Source organism: Haliotis rufescens, unplaced genomic scaffold, assembly GCF_023055435.1.
Source record: "Haliotis rufescens isolate VD_foot unplaced genomic scaffold, xgHalRufe1.0.p SCAF_3, whole genome shotgun sequence".
In the NCBI taxonomy this organism is placed as follows: domain Eukaryota; kingdom Metazoa; phylum Mollusca; class Gastropoda; order Lepetellida; family Haliotidae; genus Haliotis; species Haliotis rufescens.
The window spans coordinates 51881048-51904335 of NW_025964001.1; the positions used below are offsets into that span (position 1 = coordinate 51881048).

At 38.3% G+C, this 23288-nt stretch overlaps 1 protein-coding gene across 11 annotated transcripts; it reads left to right on the top strand.

Moving 5' to 3' along the window:
- The first annotated feature begins 406 nt into the window (after nucleotides 1-406).
- On the top strand, nucleotides 407-22250 carry LOC124141974 (protein max-like). 11 transcript variants are annotated; one of them, XR_007223154.1, is made up of 7 exons: nucleotides 409-533; nucleotides 649-729; nucleotides 7542-7670; nucleotides 9920-9940; nucleotides 16645-16768; nucleotides 17869-20103; nucleotides 20212-22250. XR_007223154.1 is itself a non-coding variant. In XM_046510183.2 (6 exons), exons 1-6 carry the CDS (start codon nucleotides 495-497, stop codon nucleotides 18036-18038), a joined length of 564 nt encoding a protein of 187 aa, XP_046366139.1. In that variant the 5' UTR covers nucleotides 409-494; the 3' UTR covers nucleotides 18039-22250. The 11 variants fall into 11 exon arrangements, 10 of the variants coding, with proteins under 10 accessions (XP_046366147.1, XP_046366139.1, XP_046366141.1 ...); XM_046510183.2 differs by having other exon boundaries at nucleotides 17869-22250; XM_046510185.2 differs by having other exon boundaries at nucleotides 7542-7655; nucleotides 17869-22250.
- Nucleotides 22251-23288: the final 1038 nt, after the last annotated feature.

The window sequence follows — 23288 nt, forward strand, 5'->3', positions numbered from 1 at the left end:
TAAAAATGTCGGCAAGAATTTAAACAATTATATATAACTGTTCGCTGAACTCTTCACAAACGGTCCTAGCGATACTCAAATGATACTTTCAACGTAATTCTCGTCATCTGGCTCCTCTGTGTACGTGCTAGAGTGTTCATTTCCTTGCTTGTGAACAAGCCCTTGTTGATTTCACTGTTGTCGATGATGCCACACACCCACAACCTTTGCGAGGTCAGATGAGGTCACATGTTGAACTCTGACCTTATTACATATTTTGTCAAGGTCGAAAATAAACATTTCTCGACTCGTTGGCTAATTTCGAACTGTATCTGTGTAATATGTACAATAAATATGTAGTACTTATCTCGGGAAATAATGCAAATAAATTTTACGTCATAGCTTGTGTTGTTGTTCAGTGCGCACGTGGTTTGACCGCGTGGCGTGTAGAGTTCGCCATTTTGTTGTGGTTTGCAAGAAGGGCCGTGTTGGGCGGAGTGGGTTCTGATCGAAGGATGAGCGATGAGGACAGGGATGTGGACGTTGAAAGTGACGTGAGTTGTAAAACAGATTCACATCTTTCAATTAATCCATTCCTTGCATTTCTAAAGACGCTAGTATGGGTCAGATGAAGGGTAAAGTCTGATCCGTACGCGTTTGTACTTGCAGGAAGACGACGATGACGGGAGTATCTGCCTGGATTCGCCAACGTCGGGATCTCAGGCTTCTGGCCCATATTTGAGTCAGGTAGTCCGTACGGAAGCTGACACATTTAATGCTTGCTTCGCTTCTGTCAATTTCTTTATTTGTAATGTGGGGGTAAATTCGCTTATGTTTTGACAGAAGTGCACGTGAATAGCTAATCAGCGACAAGACCACGTGATCATCTAGCTGTCAGTTTGTGATCGAGGAACGGGAGATGTGTATATATATATATTTATGCATGCAAATGTAGTTTAGTTGCATATTACACCTACCAGGTTCGGTTCATCACCTTTGTGATTGTCTGCACAAATGGATATATGCATAGTAGCCGTTTTATTTCAACTCGTGCAGCTTACTGTGTGACAGATCCAGTGACGTCACATCTGTATGTAAACAAATACCAACATGTGTTAATCTATACCACTTGTCAATCATGCAGAACAAACACTGACATATATGAACTCGATGCAGTGTACAGTTCATGTGGGACTGTTGCATTCTTAATGTGGTTCATAAAGTAAATATTTCAAGAAGAAACAGGCTCATATTTATTCCTACTAGATCTAAAGGTGATATTTCTTGTGGGATAGTAAAAGGAAAGAATTTTGTCAGTAATAGTGGCATTTGAGGCTGAATAAAACCTTTAAGCGGGATAAAAAAGAAAATTATAAATAGGAAAGTTTTTTTCATATATTTATTGAAGTACGCAATTAACAGAAAATGCAGTTTGTAGAATTTCACAGATGAAAATTGTACCTTTTATCATTGTCACAAATTATGTTTTTGTGTGGTCTTTCATGCTTTTTTTCACCAATCAAATTTATTCTATTTTGTACTTCACTGTTGATACTAGATGCTAACTTTTAAAACCAAATTTAAGATATTTTCAACTTTATAAAGCCAGTTGGATCTCTCTCGGTAGTAAGAACTAATCTGAGTCTTGTTTCCAAAACTTGACAAAGTGGATACAAAGTGCAGTAGTTTCAAATGTTTCAATTTTTGTTCAGGTGGCTCCTCATTGTGGAGGTAGTGACTCCCTAAAGAGCATCGAATGGAGAAAAATATGCATTTGATGTTAGTTTTATCTTCTGACAGTTCAAATAATTGCCACTTGACATGGTTGAGAGGTTGCCCGAAATAACGAACATTTGCATAATATTCAGCCGTTCATTAATCATCACAATTTTTGTGTTACATGCTGTAGAGATGATGTTGGTTTACACTGCTGTTGTACACGACACTCATCTTTTACCCAGGCTTTCTTCTCAAACGGAGATTATGCTCCCACATGTATTCCTTGTCAACATCAGTTTACCATGAAACGTGCATATAGAACGTGTGGATACAGCATTAATACACCCAACGTACGCAGTCAGGTAGCCGAAGTGGTTAAAGCGTTCGCTTGTCAAGCCAAAGACCCGTGTTCGATTCCCGACATGGGTACAATGTGTGAAGCCCATTGCTGGTGTCCCATACCATGATATTGCTGGAATATTGCTAAAAGCAGCATAAATGTGCAAAAAAGCGCCAATATGTGCAAACTTCTTCATACCATCTCAAGCAATATTTATTCATTCATTCCACCATGGCTGCTAAGAAAGGGAAATAATTGAAAGGAAGTGCTCAAGTATTCAATACACTCAAGAAGTTATCATACTCGACTCGTACTTGAGTACCCGGTAACAGTTCCAGCCCTAGGCCCAGTCCCAGCTGGTAGTGCAAATACCTCTTGATTGTGGGTTGAAACAACAGATTTTGCCTTAGTGTTACCTTTCGTTTGGTAACACATCACCGATGCTTGATGGCTTTACCAAAATGGGAAATGTCCTTGACCTGTGTAAATTTGAGGTTTCCTCTCACATTAAGTAAAATATTGTTCAAAGCAGCATCAAACTTAACTCACTGATGCCAGTAACTCTACGTTCTAAAAGGACAACATATTTGACCCCAATACTTACTTGATGCTACAATACATGTTGTTGTACAGCAAGTCTGAACTTCTGTAGTATTGTTAGCCATGTGTACCTGCCCAGACATGCATCTTTGGGCATCTTTTTAGCCAGATTAAGTCTGAATGTATAGACTATGATTGGATAGTCTTACTGGGCTGTAACAGATGGAACACAAGTCTGGAAATGATTTCTTTGTTTGTTGTTTAACACCACACTCAGCAATACTTCAGCTATATGACGGCGGTCTGTATATAATCAAGTCTGGACCAGACAATCTCAGTTATTGATATCATGAGCATCGATCCACACAACTGGGATACAGTGACATTCAGCAACCAAGTCAGCGAGTCTGACCATCTGATCCGGTTAGTTGCCTCTTGCGACAAGCATAGGTTGCTGAAGACCTATTCTCTATCCAGATTTTCACGGGTCAGAGAATTACAAATTATCTGAGTGAAACGCTTTTGAGTCTGCTGGCTTGAACATGGATCTTAGCATAGTTTTCAGTAGTGTTTGGTGTTATTAGGCCTGCTATTTGCTGAGTTTTCTAGACAGAACCAAATTGAGGTTTCTGACTGGTGGTATAAATCGCAGACTGATATCACTACTTCATCTTCCAACTCTATATTAACTGAAGTAAGCTTGTGATGGTGATTATGCAGCATGAGGAGAATTATTTTTACCCTTTTTTTGTTTTGACATAATGGATTAAGTGAAACAGGTTTTTCCAGTTGTGATATACAGAAAATAACTTTTCACAGGGAAAGAAAGAAAGATGTAGCCCTGTAAAGTGAGAGGAAACTTTCACTTAAGTCAGAGAGTCTAATAGCAACGTCTGACTACTTAATAGTCACTCTTTAATTATGATGGCTTGTAGAAATCATTTATAATATAACGATTCACTAGGATCAATATCCCATAAAGATGTTACCACTAATTGCAGTCTACTTTCCACGAACCTGTCTCTTGACATCATTTTCAGTAGATCTCAGTGTTGCTGGACTTGATTATCAATGCTTACTAGACTGAAAGACTTTTTACTAGACTCGTGCTATGGAAGAGTGACTAAAGTCACGGACTGTATTTGTAGTTGACCTTCACATCTGGTTATCTTTGGAATGAATTTAGGTTATTTCACAGTAGTTAGCCATACAAACATTTTTATTCCCGTCATGAATCGTAACTTAATGCCTGTGTCCATGATTCATGCTAAGTTATGCCTTGAATAGAGCTTATGTTTATTGCAAGGCTGACAATTGGATAAAGCAGTCAGTATCTGCACAACTACAACCACATGTACCCTCAGCCCAGTGTGGGCAAGTACAATGACTATTTATAGATCTGATTACCAACTCACACTGACAGTAGCCGGTAAATTTACTCCACTAGTGTCAGCACTAAACACGCACACTGATTTTATTTATATACATTGAATATAGAAATGCCTGTCCATCGCAAAGTAAGTTGTAATATTTTATGTTTAATAATCAGTGGACAGAATAGCAGTATTTTGACTATGTTAGTAGGAACTGAACTTTGGAAAGGTTATGATGATGAACAATTGTTGTTTCTCATTGTTGATTGTGATAAAGCTATAGGCTAGATGTAGAGTCATGTGATTTGAAAATGTTGAAAGATTTGTGGTGGATGATTTGGTAATTACGAGTAGTCTTTTTAAGTTTGTTTCATCAGATAAGTTTTTGATAACATGACAGGAAATTTTGGTAGAGTTGTAAAAGAAACTAGAAATGGCATGTGAATAATAATTATCATATTGTGTTTCTTTGAAAACAACAAAGCAATTGTCTAACTTTGCTATTGACCTAAAAGATATTACCCCCGTAGTAATAGTCAAGAATAAATCTGCTAAAAAAACATTTGAGTCTGCTGGCCTGAATGTGGCTATAAGGGCCGGTTTCTGTAGATTTTAATGTTCTTATTGTACTGTTAATAGATGAGCTTACTTGACCTAAAAGAATCTCCTAAGAATGGGGTGTGGTGAAAGCAACTGGGGATATGATAGTGGGGTTTGTGTGGTTGATAACTTTGTGTTCACATGCCAGTCATGTGTATCCGAGTTGCAGTGGCTAATCAGGCCATGTTCATGATGATCAACAGGGAAGGGATTCAGACCGGCACAATAGTGATGTATGTCACACCAACATGTCACAATCAGAGGCTTGGTCTGTGTCTGTCCTGAGTGAATGCAGTTTCATTGAATGAACAATTCACCCATTATGCCAGTGTATACTGACTGAGACATATTCATGTATGTTAATGAAATGATTGGTGTTATTGCTTCAATAGTGTTGTCATGCAACCAAATTGATAATTATACACTACTTCTCTGGCCTGTAGGGTCATCAGCACTTAGTAGGAGATATTACTTTTTTAAAGCACACGTATAAGAGATGTAACAATTCACCGAAATATCAATGTTTGTTGATTATTTTTGGCGCAATATAACATGATCTCATTTCTTGACACAACAGTATGATACTATTATTTGTTTTTGACTGTTGTGACCTTACTTTAGGTAAATGTACACAGCCACAAAGTGCATCGTTACACCTGAGACTTATGTATCTTCATTCTGTTATGATGGACACTCTGGACCCATTCTCTAGCATGGCTTTTCAAAAAAATATTGTTCAAATGCAACAACACTAATTAAATTATATCACACCAATCAAATTCCACTTGCGTGTGAGAGAAGTTACCATCAGAGGGGTGCCAAAAGGGCCATTTCATTGAGGAAGCTTTCGTTATTATATTATGATGGCAAGGGTCCAGGGTGCTTATGGTAACTGAATGGAGATATAATACCCTGCATTAGAAAGGATGTCCCTGCTTGTGTTATGTGCTGTTATAGATTTACTAATATCACTTCATTTGTACACTTTTTTCAGCGGTTTTGTATGGTGTCGTGCATGTTTGAATATGTTTTGATATAAATCCATTGTTAGAAGTTGTTCCAAAAGATCTTGACAGTGTGTTAATTTATTTGAAATTCATCATTTCTTCTTTATTTTTGTTGTTGTTTTATCATTAACCACGCTATTTATGCATCAGATTGAAATTCTAATTTTTTACATATTTTTTTTTTTGTGAGTTATTTATACATTTTTGTCCAGATTGTTTGTTGCTGCTATAAGACATCAACATCATCCCTAACAGTAGAGCCCCCAACTTATACATACAGGGTTTCACAGGTGCAGGAATCCTGCATTGTTGGCTCAATGCTTTTTTTGCATAATACTCACGATAATATTTTCATTGTATCATCAATTGCAACAAATAAAACTCTGGCTGGTTAATTTTGGTTTGTGGATTGTATTTCAGTCTCAAAAGTCTGGAAATTAAGTGTTCCTTTTTAAAACCTATTCCGTTAAACCAATTAGCTATTCAGTTACGTGTACAATCTTACAAGAATAAAATTCGACCTGAACTAAAAATTCTATGAAAAGACAGCTTACATGTGGATATGTGCTAGCCAATCACTGACAAACTATTATTTTTTTCTAGAGGGGGATAAGTATTGCCCTTAACATGTATTGTTTTCCAAACAAGTAAACATTTATTGGGCATTAAATATGGTCAAGAAAAAGACATTAGAAATTGTGCATTTCTTGCCTAACTTTCAACAAGTAAGCATTGAAGCATGTAAAAAATATAGAAAGTTCCAAATTTTGATAAATACGAATGTATCAGTTGTGTTCAGGAGGTAATGACTGTCAATTTTTCTCTTATGTAAAAATATATCGAGTCAACACTTTGAGCTACCCAAGTTTGTGTGAAACCATCTTTGCATTGCTGTTGGACACAGTGTGCATCCATGTGTGGTGTATAAGCTCAGTTATCACATATCCTCAAGCCACATATTTTGGCATTTGGCCAAGGGGTAAACATGGTTGACAAAGGAAATTCGTCCAAGGATTCAGCTGGTCCAGTGCGCCAGAAAACTCATTGGTGCCACTAAAAGGTTGATCAGCAACTGCAATAAATATCTGTCCTAAAAAGCTGTCCAGCAATTTGCACCACTTCAGGGATTTATCTAGGATTTGAAACTAAGTGCCCCTAACTGACAAATTGGGGGGGGGGGTCTTTAGCCAAGTTGTGGACCATTGTATTTGTGGAACTCTGTAATTGTGGCGGTCAAATTTTATTCAGTGAAACTCACAAGCATGATATGTTCTGAATTTATATTTGAAATTACACCATCATCTTTCCAATCAGGTGATGTATCAGTAGAATAGTCATGTTAGAATTACTAGTTAACACTTCACAGTATTTTATTCTATTCATGTTAGCCTGCACACATGAAATACCAGGAGTCATTGCTCTGTCACAAGATGATGCACATGGGTACTGCCTTTCACTGAAATACAAGTCAGCTTCTTGAAATAAGACATTACCCCAAGGGGTAATAGAAATTATCTGAACTGGGAAAGATTTCATCACAAAATCAGTATTGGCAAAGTAATATGAATCAAATGGTAATTCACATGTCATGAATATGAAACTAGTCTCTACATGACATCAAGGGATTTATGTCTGTGCATTGGGCTGTTAATATTAGTGGTAATCTGCCCCATTTCTGCAGCAATGGTCAGACTTAAGTTTACATATATTGTATCAAATACAATGTTACAGTGCAGTGTTAAAAGAGGTCTGGAAAAAAAGAACTTTAAACAATCCTAATATTTGTACAAAATAACCATTTTTTATCAACTTGCCTGACAAGGGTACTTCGTCTAGAATATTAGATGGGACCCTGAAGCTTGCAACACAATATAAACATTCATTTTCTGAGCTGATGGCTACCCAGAATTGTATACAGCTGAAGTTAGTTAATATGTTTGTTAACTTTGAATGCCTGTTCTGATTGTCGTTGTTGTTCTTCAGGCGGAGAAGCGGGCGCACCACAATGCGTTGGAGCGGAAACGCCGGGACCACATCAAGGAGAGTTTCCACAGCCTCCGTGACTCCGTCCCGGCCTTGGAAGGGGAAAAGGTCTCGGTAGGCATGAACAAAGTACAGAGCAACCTGTGGAATCTATTCCCAATCTTTATTTCTTTATATGTTTAGCCCACTAGGACCAGAGGTCAATGTAGGCTCTATTGTGCTATCCATCAAGTATAATTTCCAGGGATAATCCTAGGTCTTTTAAGGTGGCAAACATTGTGCCATGGACGTACTGTCTACGTAACTCTGTCCCATCCGATGCTGGAAAGGGTGGGGCCCCATGGTCCCACCATCACCATGTCACAAGGGCACTCTTTACAAAAGTTGGTCCCAGAACAGAGATTTGCTTATCTTCAGAATTTTGAATGGAAATCTTTCATTTTTTTGTGGAATTCGACAGTTACTGCCACATGTGCTGTTGTTTTTCAATGGGGAGAAATCTAAATTGTCTTAAAACACTTGCTATTCCTGTAAGTTAGATGAGTGTCTATCAGGCTATGTGAGAACTCTACCCACCATGGCATTAGCCAACCAGTGCAATGTGACTCTTTGGTGTTAGAAACAGTGCGCCCAAGTGACGCACATATGAAAGTCCTTGTGTAATTATTGAAATCAAAGCAGCATTGATGATGCATTCTACAATGAATGCCATTTTTACCCAAAACTGATAAGTCATGTGGAAACAGTGACAAATAAGAATGACTTGTATCGGATCCCATCCATGAAATCAAAATCGGTTTGTTATCTGATAAAATTTTGACCAAATTGGCCTTGTCTCTTCCTAGAATTATCCCTGTATTGATGGATAGTTTGCTATATTAGGGTTCATGTTTGTTAACCAAGTATCTACACAGTGAAGCCTCATTAGTCTGCACCACATTACATTCTTAGAAATTCAGGAGGGTTGAGAGGATTTTAGACTAGTCCCTCAGGACTAGTTGACTTTTTTCATTAATCCTCAGAGTTTGTTGCTAGTCCTGCTAGAAAAGGAGGAACATGCTTTATTCAGTACCAATTTGCAGGAAAATAGAATCCTTGAAAACTGGTTCAGAATTAAAGCCCTCAAATGCTACTAGTCCATGAGGAATACCATCACTGGACTTTTACCTGTACTCTGCACACACGTTAAAAGATGGTACTTGTTGTTATCTGCATTAAGGGGCTAAAAGGACTGGTTGGCTCGGAGTTGATATACTGTGTCTGAGTGGGGTATTCATGTTAACTTCAACATGGTATCTCAGTGGGCTAGCACCTGCTAAAATTGGCATTAGTCCAGACTAGTGCAAGCAGACACACCCACGCACCCACTCATGCACGCATGCATGCATGTCGCTATATAAGTGCAATAATCTTGGAACGCAGCGTTAAACCACATTTCACCTCACCTACTCTGCAAACTTGTTAATCCATAGTCAGTGAGATATTTCATCCAGTTTAATAGGGTTTCACTGTGCAGATATTGCCAATAGTAATCATTGGAAGAGCAGGGTTTCTAGACAACAGGATTTCAGTATATTATGATTAGTTTATCACAACTGTTTAGATACTGATATATTATGATATTGGTAGCTGTCTACTTCATTAAGCATTGTATTCACTGACTAGCTACAAGTTGTATACTTTTCTATGGTAATGGACTGTAGTACTGTAATGCCGTGGTCAGAGCATTCACAACAGTTATTTACCTGCTGTAACAATGATCATTGCATCAAGTTGACCTCCCTCTTACACTATCAACCAGTAAGCTAGGTGCAAAAGTAAATTCTAAATCTGGTGCAGAAATACTATACTTGAATAGAATTTCTTATTTTAGCTCATTGTAGTGCAGTGTTAGCCTTTACTGAAATTTTCTAGCCATGTGTAGGTTGTTATGAGGTGTTTACCATTGGTGTTCAAGGTGTGGTATTTGTTGAAACGTTTATTTATTTGTGATAAGAAGAGCATTTGAAACCACAAGTCCAAACCCAGGTTTAACACACAATATTTTGTGTTCGTAAAATTTTGGACAAGTAACCTTCGCTCTTACAAGTAAACTTTTTAGCAATTACCACGAAATTGAAGTTAGCTGGCAACTGAAAAGTCATTTCTTCCTGCCCAGTCATCAGTGAATACTTTTTAACAAACTTACCAAATTTCCGGATGTCTTACCATCAAACTGTTTCAAAACTGACGAAAGATGTGTAATACTGTCCTGTCCTTTAGTGACTTTTGGGATACATGTGTCTGTCAGGAAGTGATTTCATGTTCATTCTGTACCACTGTCTTTACTCTGTGGCTTGTGAAACAGAAAAGTATGATGTTTTTGCATTCTTTTCCAGGAAACAGCCCCCATGCCTTCGGTAAGAGTCAACTGACATGAGGATCAGGTGGTTGTACACTATGTGACCTGGCTGGTTGTGTGTCATCGTACCCCCGGTGGCGTGGATCGTTGTTCATGCTATCAACCACTGGTTTGCCTGGCCCAAGTTCTTTATTTACAGGATGCCGTGATAAAGCTGTGATATTGCTGACTACGGTGTAAGCCAACAATCGCCCACTCAAATCGTCAAGTTCAAATAAGTACAGACTGAGTATCAGATCGAATTAAATTGTTCAAATATGTATTAAATCAAGTTAAAATTTTTAAGTATGGAAAGACTGACTGTCAAGTCAAGTTGTATTGTTCAATTTAAAAAAATCAAATCAAGTAAAATAGTTCCATTAAGGAAAGGCTTAAGTCTCCAAATCATTGTGTAAAATGGTTCGAATAAGCAAAGATTTAGTATCAAATCATCAAGTGAAATAGATCAAATAAACAAAAAACTGAGTATTAAATTGAGTTAAGTTGTTCAAAATAAGTAAAAACTGAGTATCAAATCACATAACACTGTTCAATTAAGTAAAAAATCAATATAGTAAACACTGAGTATTTCTCTGGTTATGAAAGTATATGAAATATTTGACATGTTAGGGCTTTAGAAATTAAAGCACTTGTACACTGACTTCACTGTGTGTCTTATTCAATACTCCAGATTTACTATTGTCATATGAAAACTAGGATGTTCTTTAGCTTCTTTTCAAGATTTGAGTCGTATATCTTCATCATCACACTTAAGATTTGCTAAAAGAAAAAAATAGAAAATAAATTGAAGAATCTTCTCTGAAACTGTAAGGCCTTGGAAGCTGAATCTGTGGTATGATGTGTAGCAACACAATTGGATGCAGATCTGCTCATTCCAGTAATAAATATTTTTCAAAGAAGGAAGTCGGTAAAAATAACTTGGAAAACATTTTAGAATTTTCGCCAATATGTCCGAGGGGTGTTCATTAAAGATTTCCCCTGACCCACTTCCGATGGACCTAGTGGAATGAAACTTGGCATAGGTATTAGTCTTTCTCCACATAGGAACCACCAAGAGTTAAACACTTCTCCCATCGTTTTATGCAACTATGGAGACCTCGCTTGTAAAAGCCCTCATTTTGCGTCTCAAACCAGGACTTGACTTCAGAAATCAGTGTTTCATCATCTGTGAAACGTTTTCCCTTCAAAAATGACTTCATGGTTGGAAAGAGGTGGAAGTCAGATGGTGCAAGGTCAGGAGAGTAAGGAGGATGTGGAAGGATTTCATAGCCACAGGACCGTGCTTCTGTCTGGGCAACGTGAGAGTTGTGTACTGGAGCATTGACTTGCAGAAGACGGACACCCTTGGTCAGCATGCCACGCCTCTTAAGCTTGATAGCGTCCCGCAATTTCCGCAGCAGTGAAGCATAATAAGCTCCTGTAATTGTGGTACCCTTTGCCAAGAAATCCATCATCACTACTCCGTGCTGGTCCCAAAACACCGTGAGCATGACCTTGCCTGCAGAGGGTTGGACACGTACCTTCTTTGGGGGGGGGTGACTCCACATGCTTCAATTGCATCGACTGAACTTTAGTCTCAGGATCATAGTGATGGACCCATGTTTCATCCTGTGTGATAAGTCTGTCAAAAAAGTTTGCCTGTTTTTTTTGCCACATGTCCAAAAGATCCTTTGAGCAATTGACTCGTTCCTGCTTTTGGAAAGGTGTGAGCAACCTGGGAATCCATCGTGCAGACACCTTATGCATGTTCAAATTGTCATGGATGATTTTTTCCACAGACCCTACACTGATCTTGACATCTTGTGCTAACTGGCGGTCTCCACTTGATGGATAGTGTCCTCATCAATGGCTGAATGGGGGCGACCAGGAATGGCAGCTGTTTCCACAGATGTCCGACCAAACTTGAACTGGCGATGCCAGTGTTTAACAACGTCATATGATGGGACATCTTCCCCATAAGTTGCTTTCATTTCATCGAAAGTTTCTTTTGGTGTGCGACCTTTCAAATATAAAAACCTTATCACTGCTCGGTATTCTACTGGCTCCATTGTCACATCCTACTTGATCATAACACCTGTAAAAGTGGTAAGATTAATAGTTCGGTGCTTCAAATTCAGACATAACCTATAGATACATGTATCATTACACATGTGAAATTTCAACCAAATATGAAGTGGTTTAGGGGAAATCTTTAGTGAACACCCCTCGTAGGTAGATGATGTAATATGGAAATACTTGTGGTATTGCAAGTGGCAAATGTTTGTTAAGTTTTATATGCAAAATAAATTCAAATTGTGGAAAATGTCTGGATAAACCTTCTCAAAAACACAAGGCCCAGATGGCTGCAAGGATATGTATCACCATCTCAGTATCTTGAGTTGAGCAAGCTTCAAATGTCAGACAAATATGTAACAAATGGTTGATAATGTGACAGATAAAACTAGGAATTTTCATATTGTTATGGTTGGTATGCGAAAATAGAACGTCTTTTGTTTCAGAAACAGCTTCACATACATTAAACATGTTAAATAACTAATTAATATGCAGAAAAAATCAGTTTGAGCTCAAAACAAATCTAGCAGGTGAGCAACAGTGCCTTGGAGTTTTTGTGTGTGAATGTTAAACATTATATGAGTAGACTTAAGGTGAAAGCCTCTATCATTTTCAGCAACTTTGTTCTAAATATGGATGTTAAATAACAGTATGCAAAGCATAAGTATCACTAATCATTAGAACATGAATTTGCAAGCAACAGCTGTGTTGCAAATGCCTTAGACTGCGTTCCTGTCTTGATATGTCTGTGAATAAGCAGAAACTGACTTCACCTACATACTTTAGTCAAGTTGATTATTTGGTCGTATACATTGATGTGAAATGGCCCATGATTGTGATCTTGGGAATTTACAAGGAATGTAGCTCTTGGGGGGTTTGCCTGGGCTAGTGTGCCATGGCTTTGACATATTTTGGAGTCTCATGAAACAGGATGGCTTTAAGGTTTTGTCAGAATTTGACTGCCATTACCATAGGGGATATTTCTAATGGCTGCTTTTCAAAGATTATTGACATAAGAGAATATCCTTTGATGGACTTCTTCCAAAGGTCCCTGGGAAATTTGTTTGAGGAGATCAAAGGTCATGGTCACAAAATAGAAGAAAAATCACAAACTCGGAGCTGCAGATAAGCAGTGTATTTGTGTAAAATACCCCCCTCAAAATATTTAAAACCCAATTACTTTCAATTAACTTGCGTACAGAAACACATGCATCAAATGTATAAAAACAGCATGCGTAAATACCCAATGAAACTTTTTCAGCATGCATACAAAGGAGCTAATTTCCAAAACACAATTATGAGCTAATTAACTTTCTGAGTCAAGCCAATATACTTAGAACAGTTATGTACATCTAAAACATTATTTCCCTTTTTTAAATCTTCAAAAACCCAATAGAGTGATGAATAGATGAGTGAAAAAATATTGGATACCCAATGAAAAATGTAATAACTTAATTAAACTCAGTTGCTCAAAAGTCTGGAGCTCTGCAAACTTGTTTATGGACACATTCTAAAAAAAAGTATTTGATAATACCAAATTCCCTGTATTAATTGCCCCATGACAGGTTCTAGACCAGTCGGTGAGTAATCTTTATGAACGCCCTGTACTTGTCCCAAAACCTTACATGGCAGTCCTTATTAAGTGGAATGGCTAGCAAAGGTCAAGGGCATCTGTGTAGTTTTTAAGTAGTCCCATGTAAATGAGAATGCTTAAGGAGTTTTCACAATTGATGGAGGCCAATGCTGCACATTTTGAAACCATGCCTGCATATAAGGTCATGGTCACTCTCAAAGTTTTAGTTATTTTCACTAAAATACCTTTCCCTGCTATGATGTTTCCGTCTTTTGCAACTAGCAGTTATAAGGTAATGTCAAGATATTTTATAGATTTCAATTTCTTTATTCTATTATGATGCGACATTTCGATATAGTGTGACAACTACAGTCTCAAGCAAGAGTGACAATGGTATAAGCAGGGTTTTACCATGACATACAAAAGTAGGGGTCAAAGTGAACCCAATAAAGAATTTTACGGGTCCTTGCGGACAAAATGAGGGTTCTGTAAAGTAATGAAATGGTGTAGTATACTATAAGTAAAGATAATTACTTGAGCTTAGAATGAATCAATGATCATGCAGACAGTGGTCCTGATTGACGGATGAAATAACAGACACCCATAACTGCTCTTGATGTGCTGTAGCCTGTAGGTACAATGTATATTCTTTACATTTGTGCATACTTGATGCACATTTGTGTGTTGCATAAAACCCTGGATAAGGATCTGTACTGAAATATCATGTAATAATATAAAGAAGTTGTCATCTATAAGGTATCTGGGGGCACGGGTGGCCCAGTCGTCTAAGGTGCCGCGATTCGCTGTGCAGAGTTGCGTCCCTTGGGCACGCCAGAAACCTATGATTGTGGGTTCGAATCCCGATTCGCCCCGATTATGTTTCTAGGTTTGTCAGCACCATACTCGTGCTCGTGAGTTTCACCGAAGTGGTAAACGTCTGAGACCTGCATCACTTCGGGCTTTCCTCCCACATTAAGCTGACACGCCGCGATATAACTGGAATACTGTTAAAAGCGGCGTTAAACCCAACTCACTCACTCACTCACCATAAGGTATCTTGTCTTGACAGTTATTGACCAACTTCTAAGAATGCCAATCAAACATTTTAGTGGTTATAGGATTTGAATACTTGTGTATTTCTATCAACAATTAGTCTGCTGTGGTTTTAATTGAATTCTGCCTGGGGACATTTAATATAAGAACTACTGTACTGCCCTTGGGAATGTTCTTCAGATACTTCTTACTGGTATTGAAGTTCAAATTCACTCCCATGATAATCCAGTTCCACCTTTCCGAACTAGGCTGGAATTTTGTTGCATGATTGTAGCGCCACCAGTGGCTATTATGAGTTATGTTCCTTCTTAGTCCCTCATACTGACCAATCAGATTCTACCATATTCTATCATATTACTTGCATTTGCTTCAGACAAAATGGCAGAAACCCAGTCAATACGATCAGTTCGATAATCAAGATCTATATTGTAATAAAACAGGTTTTACCTTGCGTATGCACTGAAATTATTATAGTACCTTGATTAAAAACATGAAAAGATTTGGAAAATTTCTGTTTATACCGAGGTGATGGTACACTTGCTTTGCAAATTCTGCAATCGACTGAAATCTGCACGGCAGTTTACGAACAGGATGTCCATTTTGTTATGAGATTTTGATGGGACTATCAAGAAACTCCTAAGTCCAGCCAAAATATAACTAAAAAATTCAAACCTAATTCAGCAAGGGTGGAAACTGGACTTTTATAATCAGTTGAGTCCCTTGCCACGGGAAGATGATAGCTCAACAAGTGTTTATTGTGGTAAGATGATATTTGGTACAAGTTATCCTTAAAGGAGGACACTGATGCTTTAACGTTGTTTGTAACCTTCATGGAAGGTCAAGGTGACTGGGATGGACATTGTTGGTATGGAATGAGCTAGCACCTATGTTTGCTACTCCATAACCAAGCATGTGGTTGATATCAAGGTACTTGATTGCCCTCAGGTTGTAGGCATGTATTTGCCCAAACTGAAGGAAATGGTATTAGTGGGCATGCATGGTGGTATGTAATGAAGTCCGGGGCCTCTGGAAACGGAGGTGAAGGGGCTGCTTTTGTTTTTCCAAGTTCTTGCAAACACTTTCCTAGTTGTGAAAAGTGACTCCATTGTTTATTGCCAGTTAGTATTGTTCAATCCCAGGTTTCGGCAGTGATTACAGTAAAGAAGTTGTACTGATTAAGGTAGTTGTGAATATCACAGCAAGGTTGGAGTAACTAAAGTGTTGATATGGGTCTTTGGTTGAGATGTCATGTCAGTATTTGTATTTATCATGATTCTGGGGTTAGAAAAATTACTGCTCCCCAGCAACATATGTTGGTCGTAGGCAATGACTAAATGGGTTAGTGACTTGGTTGATTGCATGTCATCGAACAAAGATGCCGTGAATCATTTCTCTCAATGTCAGTCACTGCATTGTCAATCATTTATGGGCCGCTTGAATATTGCTGCGTGCAGCGTTTAACAGCGAACAAACAAATCTGTTCGCGGGTCACCTTCATTTGTTGATGTGTGCCTGGACAGGAAGTGACATCACATCGAACTAGAGATACTGATGACATACTTTGGAAAGGTGGGTAGAGGCATGGGACTTTCTGATGTAAGGTTGTGCTGCATTAGGTCAGGTCTTCCCAGCATTAATGTATTTAGAGGGAAGTGTATTACCTGTTCCTTATTAGGCCAACTTGAGGTATGGTACTATCTGGTTTTATCTGAAGTAGTCAGGTGTTTCCCCAAACTTGTTGTGTTGTCAGACTGTATGTCCTTGGGGGTATATTTTGTATTCAAGGTCTTTGAAGAAATAGTTGTGATGGGGCTGTTGATTTGAGTTGTGCAAGAGCTTGCAAACACATCTAGTTTCCTGACAGGAGAGGTAGTCTTCACCGGACCAACAGGTTTGCTTGGTGCAGTTGATGCTGTGATGTAGGTGAAATATTGCTGAGTTGGGCATAAAACCAGTATCACCACAACCAATCATCTCTTCTCAAGTAGTTGACTGGTACTTAGTAAGTGTGATGTTTGTGCCAGGTTTCCCGGGCACAGATTCTGAAGAAGGCAGCAGACTATATTCAGTTTATGAGGAGGAAAAACCACAGTCACCAGCAAGACATTGAGGACCTCAAGAAACAGAATAATATCCTTGAACAACAAAGTAAGTCTAGCTTCATTTGCACCACATCATATTACAGTGTGTGTTTAATGGAAGAGATTTCAGGTAGCCTAGTGGTTAAAGTGATCACTCATCACACAGACAACCTTGGTTCAATTCCCGAAATGGGTGTAATGTGTGAAGCCCCTAAGGATGCTGGATCAAATAGGTTCCAGGTCTGGGGCCTTGCAAGAGCCGACTAATGCATCAGGCAGGCCTCAAAGTTTCAATTTTTACCATTTGGCCATATGGCTACAAGTATTTTTTTCCAGGTAGCTAGTGGTCAAATCAAGAAGTCAAGCCAATATTGTAGGTAGTCAAAGGCATTTGAAATTATCTTTTATCAAATAACTATTTCATGTACAAGTCATAGCATTAGTCTTGGAATTGTATATTTGTGGAAACTACTTGAGTTTTGTTATTTGTGACTCGAACAACAATGCAGTTTATGTTACTAGATTATATAGGTATATCCTTGCTTATCCAATAAACTACCAACTAAAATAAAATACTAATTACATCAATATTTATGCATTTTGGTTGATTGTTTACTTTAGGAGGAATTATTTGTTTATTTTTGTGTCTTCATATGTGTAGCAATAGAATTTAGTCGCCACAACATATTTTTCAAGGTAGTCACTTGGCTACCTCTGAATTTTAGACAGTAGACAAATTGAAATTTAGATCGCATTTTGGTGACCATTTTAGTTGCAACTTTGAGGCCTGTCAGGTGGTCATGTTTTCTAACTTGGCTGATTGTGTGTCATTGTATCCAGATGGCTTCAGAAGGTGCTCATTAATACTGACTGGCATCAAACCTCATTCCCCTATGTTCCCACTTGTCTACCCCATAGTAATTCAGGGTTAGAATTGGTCTCCAGAAATCTAGTTTGGTTGTTAGGGTTGACCATATAGATTGGGTTGGTCGGGTTCGATGACTTGATTGATTGTGTGTCATCATACCCAGACGGCCTGGATCGTTTCTCACAATATCCATCACTCAATTGTCTAGGCATGATTATTTAGCCACCACCAGAGCTGGAATATTGCTGAATGCGACATTAAACAACAACTAAATCTCATGTTTCTTCTTTGAATTTCAGTTCGATCTCTAGAAAAAGCTAAATCCACAGGAGCGTTTGCCTCACAGACTGGGGTCAATCTGCGTGGAGGACAGATGCCATTTGATGGTGGCTCAGAATCAGAGAGCTCTGATGTAGAGGACAAATCAGCAGGGAGTAGACGTAAGAAATTAAAGACAGCACCCAGCTGAGGGACATCTGTCATATGACGTAAGGCAGCAAATCATTGCTCGGGATTTTATCCTTCACATGTTTGTGCAGGTCAACTCTATGCCAACTGATTCGTGCAGTCTGGTACAGGACATGAGGAGATGGATCGCTGCGGGGAATTAGCTGTGTGTAGGGTTGACACTCATTATCATTTTACTGTTCAGCTTCATGCCAACTAGGACATTTACTTGCCAGAGGAATGATTTCCGTGCCGGAGAAGACGGAGAGTAACTTGTGAGTTCGAGAGGACTGATCGTAACTTCTGTGGATTCAAATGGGCCAACTAAAGATCTCAATTTGGTCATTTTATTAGGTAATTCCATGAATTGATTTTCTACTGTTTGCAAGAAAGAGCAATATGGTTGGTATATTTGTGTTTTATGTTTTTATCACTTGAAAAATATGCAACTGTAACTGTGTGAGAAAAATGTTGCCGGAAACCTTTTTAATTTGAAGAATGTACATCTTGAAAATCAAATTTAACTTCAAAATGGACCCTATATTTCCCACCTACCTGATGCACATTAGTAACATAAGGGTTCTTGTCATACAAGATGCTGATGTCTGAAGTAGTTTCCATTCAGATTATGTTGTCATGGTTATGTCCATGTCTGAAAAGGATTCAGCTTGCTCAAATGCCAAGTGAAACATAATTCTAGTTGATATGCCACATTCAAGGCAGTCATGTTTGAAGAAGTATGTTGGTGTTTCTGATATTACTCCAGTGTTGCTCAAACTGATCCCCCCCCCCCAGCTGCCAGGGTATTACCGACTTACAGACAAGCAGTTACCATGTGTGCTTTGTTATTGGACCATGGAGCTTAATGAATGCTTCTAATACATGTTGCCTTTGATAGATAGCAACTTCAGGTTTTACTAAGTGTTAGTCAACCATTTTTATAACTGGAATTAGATCTGTTACAAAAACTTGAAAAAAATATTTCTAATGCCCTCTGTCTTCATGATCTTATGAAGTATCAAACCATGAAAAAAGCACTTTTTCACATAATGGCTGTGATATGCAGTTAAGGCTATGAGATGTATTTGAAACAATTTACTCAACTTTTGATAAGGTTATTCTGAGTGGCTTCGTTCCAAGTTAAACAAAAATACATGATTCAATGATATTTTGTCCTCTAGTGTGTACAAGGATAGGATAACAAATTCCAGTACCCCTATCAGTTGTTGAGTGGTAAGCAAACTTGATATGAAATGATAAACATACATATTCTGTTTTGTTCTTATTGAAGAAGCTTATGATGCTGTTGAAATGTAGATGCATTGTACTAAACCCTGATGAAACTAGGTAGGAACATGACCAGTTGCTACCTTTAGTTGTGATCAGTGCAGGTCTAGTGAATGTTACTCTTCACAGTGGTGGAGTTCAGATACTAGAGCTCGTTTTAAAGTTGCCTCGGAGTTTGTTATATCTTAAGTGAACTGTAGATAGATACTTGAATTGTTATGTATACATTGTACTAATTGTTGAGTTCAAGCGAGAACATTTTAATTTGGTTGTAGAAATGACATGTATGTTATACGAACAAGATTTTTAGTCAAGGTGTATTTATTTCATTCCCAAGTAGGTCTTCAGGTGTATGATAATACGGAATAGTATTGTACATGATAACAGTACAGTATTGTATTGGATAACAGTATGGTATTGCATATGATAACTGACTTGTTGTTATCCTTCAACACGATTAAATCAACATTTCATGATTGATTAAAGGAATTTGTAAATGTTGCACTTTTTAAACTCCTTGTAGGATAAACAAATATTTGTTAAAAGGTTGAGAAATATTTTGGGTTGGGTTTGACTGCATCTCTTCATTATTCTGATATGGTGAAACTAACTGTATCAGATATGTCATGTGTAAATAAATCCATTGTAGAATATCCCTTGTTGATGTGACTGTCCACTCCATTTAGAACTCTATCCATGGTGAACATGTACCCCCTACCCAAGACTGCTGCTGCTGCTGCTGCTGCTGAACTAGGCTGCTTATGTCAACCGACACCATGACACAATGTGGATAACAACAGGTCATGACACAATGTGGATATCAACCGGTCATGATACAATTTAGATATCAACCGGTCATGATACAATGTGGATAACAACAGGTCATGACACAATGTTGATAACAACAGGTCATGACACAATGTGGATATCAACCGGTCATGATACAATGTAGATATCAACCGGTCATGATACAATGTGGATATCCACAGGTCATGATACAATGTGGATAACAACAGGTCATGATACAATGTGGATGTAAACAGGTCATGATACACTGTGGATAACAACAGGTCATGATACAATGTGGATGTAAACAGGTCATGATACACTGTGGATAACATTTCATGATACAATGTGGATGTAAACAGGTCATGATACAAATTGGATATCAAACGGTCATGATTCAATTTAGATATCAACCGGTCATGATACAATGTGGATATCAACCGGTCATGATACAATGTGGATAACAACAGGTCATGATACAAAGTGGATATCAACCGGTCATAATACAATGTGGATATCAACCGGTCATGATACAATGTGGATAACAACAGGTCATGATACAAAGTGGATATCAACCGGTCATGATACAATGTGGATATCAACAGGTCATGATATGATGTGGCTATGAACCAGTCATGATACAATGTGGATAACAGGTCATGATACATTGTGGACATCAACAAGTCATGATACAATGTGGATATCAACCAGTCATGATACAATGTGGATAACAGGTCATGATACAAACTGGATATCAACAGGTCATGATAGAAAGTGGATATCAACTGCCCATGATACATTGTGAATATCAACCGGTCATGATACAATGTGGATATCAACCGGTCATGATACAATATGGATATCAACCAGTCATGATATGACATGGACAACTGGTTGCCATACCATGTGGAGAAGGAGAAGTGGCCTGTATGTAACTTAAAAGATTGATGATCTCCTTATTCCATACAGGGATATACATTGTTAGACTGATCAGAGGTGCTTACTGACCAGGGTGCTCATCAGCGAATACATCAATCACCCCAAACAAAAGAAACGTTAAGTATCATGCTTCTAAGAATTCACATTATGATCCATAAGAACATGTTACTTTTTTGTTTGAGTATACTACACAAACATCTGAGAATGACAACATAGTGTAACCAAGGTTACACCTGTCAACAACATTGGACCTTATCATGTAGGAATAATGCTAGCATGAACCATGTTACACATTGCGTAAAAGTTATCACCAACTTCCCATCAAGTCCCTAGTTGTGTTGCCTTTGTGGCCACTGGTGAGCTGTATCAATACACTGGTACGCAACATGGAAGGTTACTGACTAACCATTGATGCTAACCTCCATGTTCCCATGCAGTATATTCTACTTCTATGGTTGTATGTGTTGACCTGCTTGTAGACTTGTTGTAGGCTGATAACTAACATTGCTGCTGCTCTACATCTGACAACATAGACTCAGTGCTCAGTAATCAAAGTATGATAACTTCCTTCAGTTGTCTTAAGCATGTTTCAGCTGAACTTTATCTCATCTTGAACTTCTCCTATCTGACTGAGCTGGCCACTGTCCAGAGTTGTGCCTGGTAGCCATTAGAGGCTTGTGGGTTTGAACTTCAAAGTAGCCTAGACATGGATCAGGTGGCGACTCCGTGGCTTGGTTCATGTCATCTTACCTTAGTGGCGTCGGTCATTGATTATTTCAATCGCAGGATGGTCTGGTCCAGATTATACACTTCTCAAAAAGAAGTAAAAGAACACCCGATTTTCACATGACCATAGTTAATTTGTCATGGCTGGTGGGTAACCTTCAAATTGTGAGTGTTCTTTAATTTGTTTTGAGCAGTATCTAAAGATTGCCATTGTATAAGGATGCAATATTGCTGAGCAGCAAGACTGAATGGGAACAGATGAAAAGAAATGTGTCCACTAGGCTGTATGGGCACATAGCCTATGTTGTAAGGTACTGCAGTAGGCTTCATGTTCCCTCCAGCAGCAGGTTTAGTAGTTTTTTATGTGAAGCAGTCATCACAGAGTGCAATGTTTTACCCTTGACAGCAGTGAGCTGCTCTGTATACTGGTCTAACCATGAGATTGTCTTCATCATATGTGTATTGTAAACTGTAGACTAAAGTGTTGATACTTGTACACTAGCCTTTGTTCTTTGTTTGATAGTGGTGATGAGGTAGGAGAGTGGCTCTTCTTTAAACCAGAGTTCCTTGAGGGGTCAAGCTAGTAACTTGACTACAAGCCAGCCTAGATATATGGAATTGTCAAATATTCAATTTTTTCACATACATATGTACATCTTTCTCATTCATCCATTTTTTTTTACATGGACAGTTGTTTCCCTTGTCTTCCAGGATCTGCTGTTTGCGGATTTAACTTGCAGATAGACTGGATATACGATACTTGGCTGATATGCATTTGCGACATCCTGAAAGTGGTGTTTGGAATTTCCTACCACACAACACTCACCTGCTGTGATTTCACTGACAAGTAAACAAATCAGCATGAAGTCAACAATCAAGTAGCCTTGTAGTTTACGCCTTCACTTGTCAGTCGAAGGTTCATTTTCCCACAAGGGTACATTGATATTGCTGAAAGCTCACTCACTCACCCAATAATAACATGTTTTCATTTTACATTTTCAACTTCATGTAAGTTCATAATTCAATACTGATAGTGTACGATGCAATAAATGAATCAATCAACTTGGTATCAGGATGCGACAGATGAGGTGACCTAGCAGGAACTATTTTTTTGTAAGGTATTGCTAGGCAAAAAAGGAAACTCAAAAGTGCTTTTAGATGTATACCACTATACGTCATATAAATAATACCGTATTCGACGTAATAAGCGCCCAGGGCGCTCTCAAAATTAGAAATAGGGGGCTCTTATTAGAATATGATTTTGGTGGAAAATACAGAGTTGAAAGATAAATTTCGTGGTTTATGCTGATGGTCTGGACTGTTTATATACGACAGATATATTTTTCCAGAATTTAATTGCCCATGATTAAGGGTGCATATAACACATGAGTGCGTATTATACACGAATAAATAAGTCTTGTGTACATTGATCAATCGGAAGGGGTGCTAATTGGGATTGTTCACTAGCCAATATATTAGCATATATCGCCGTGGGCGCTTATTAGAGCGGGGCGCTTATTACGTCGAATACGGT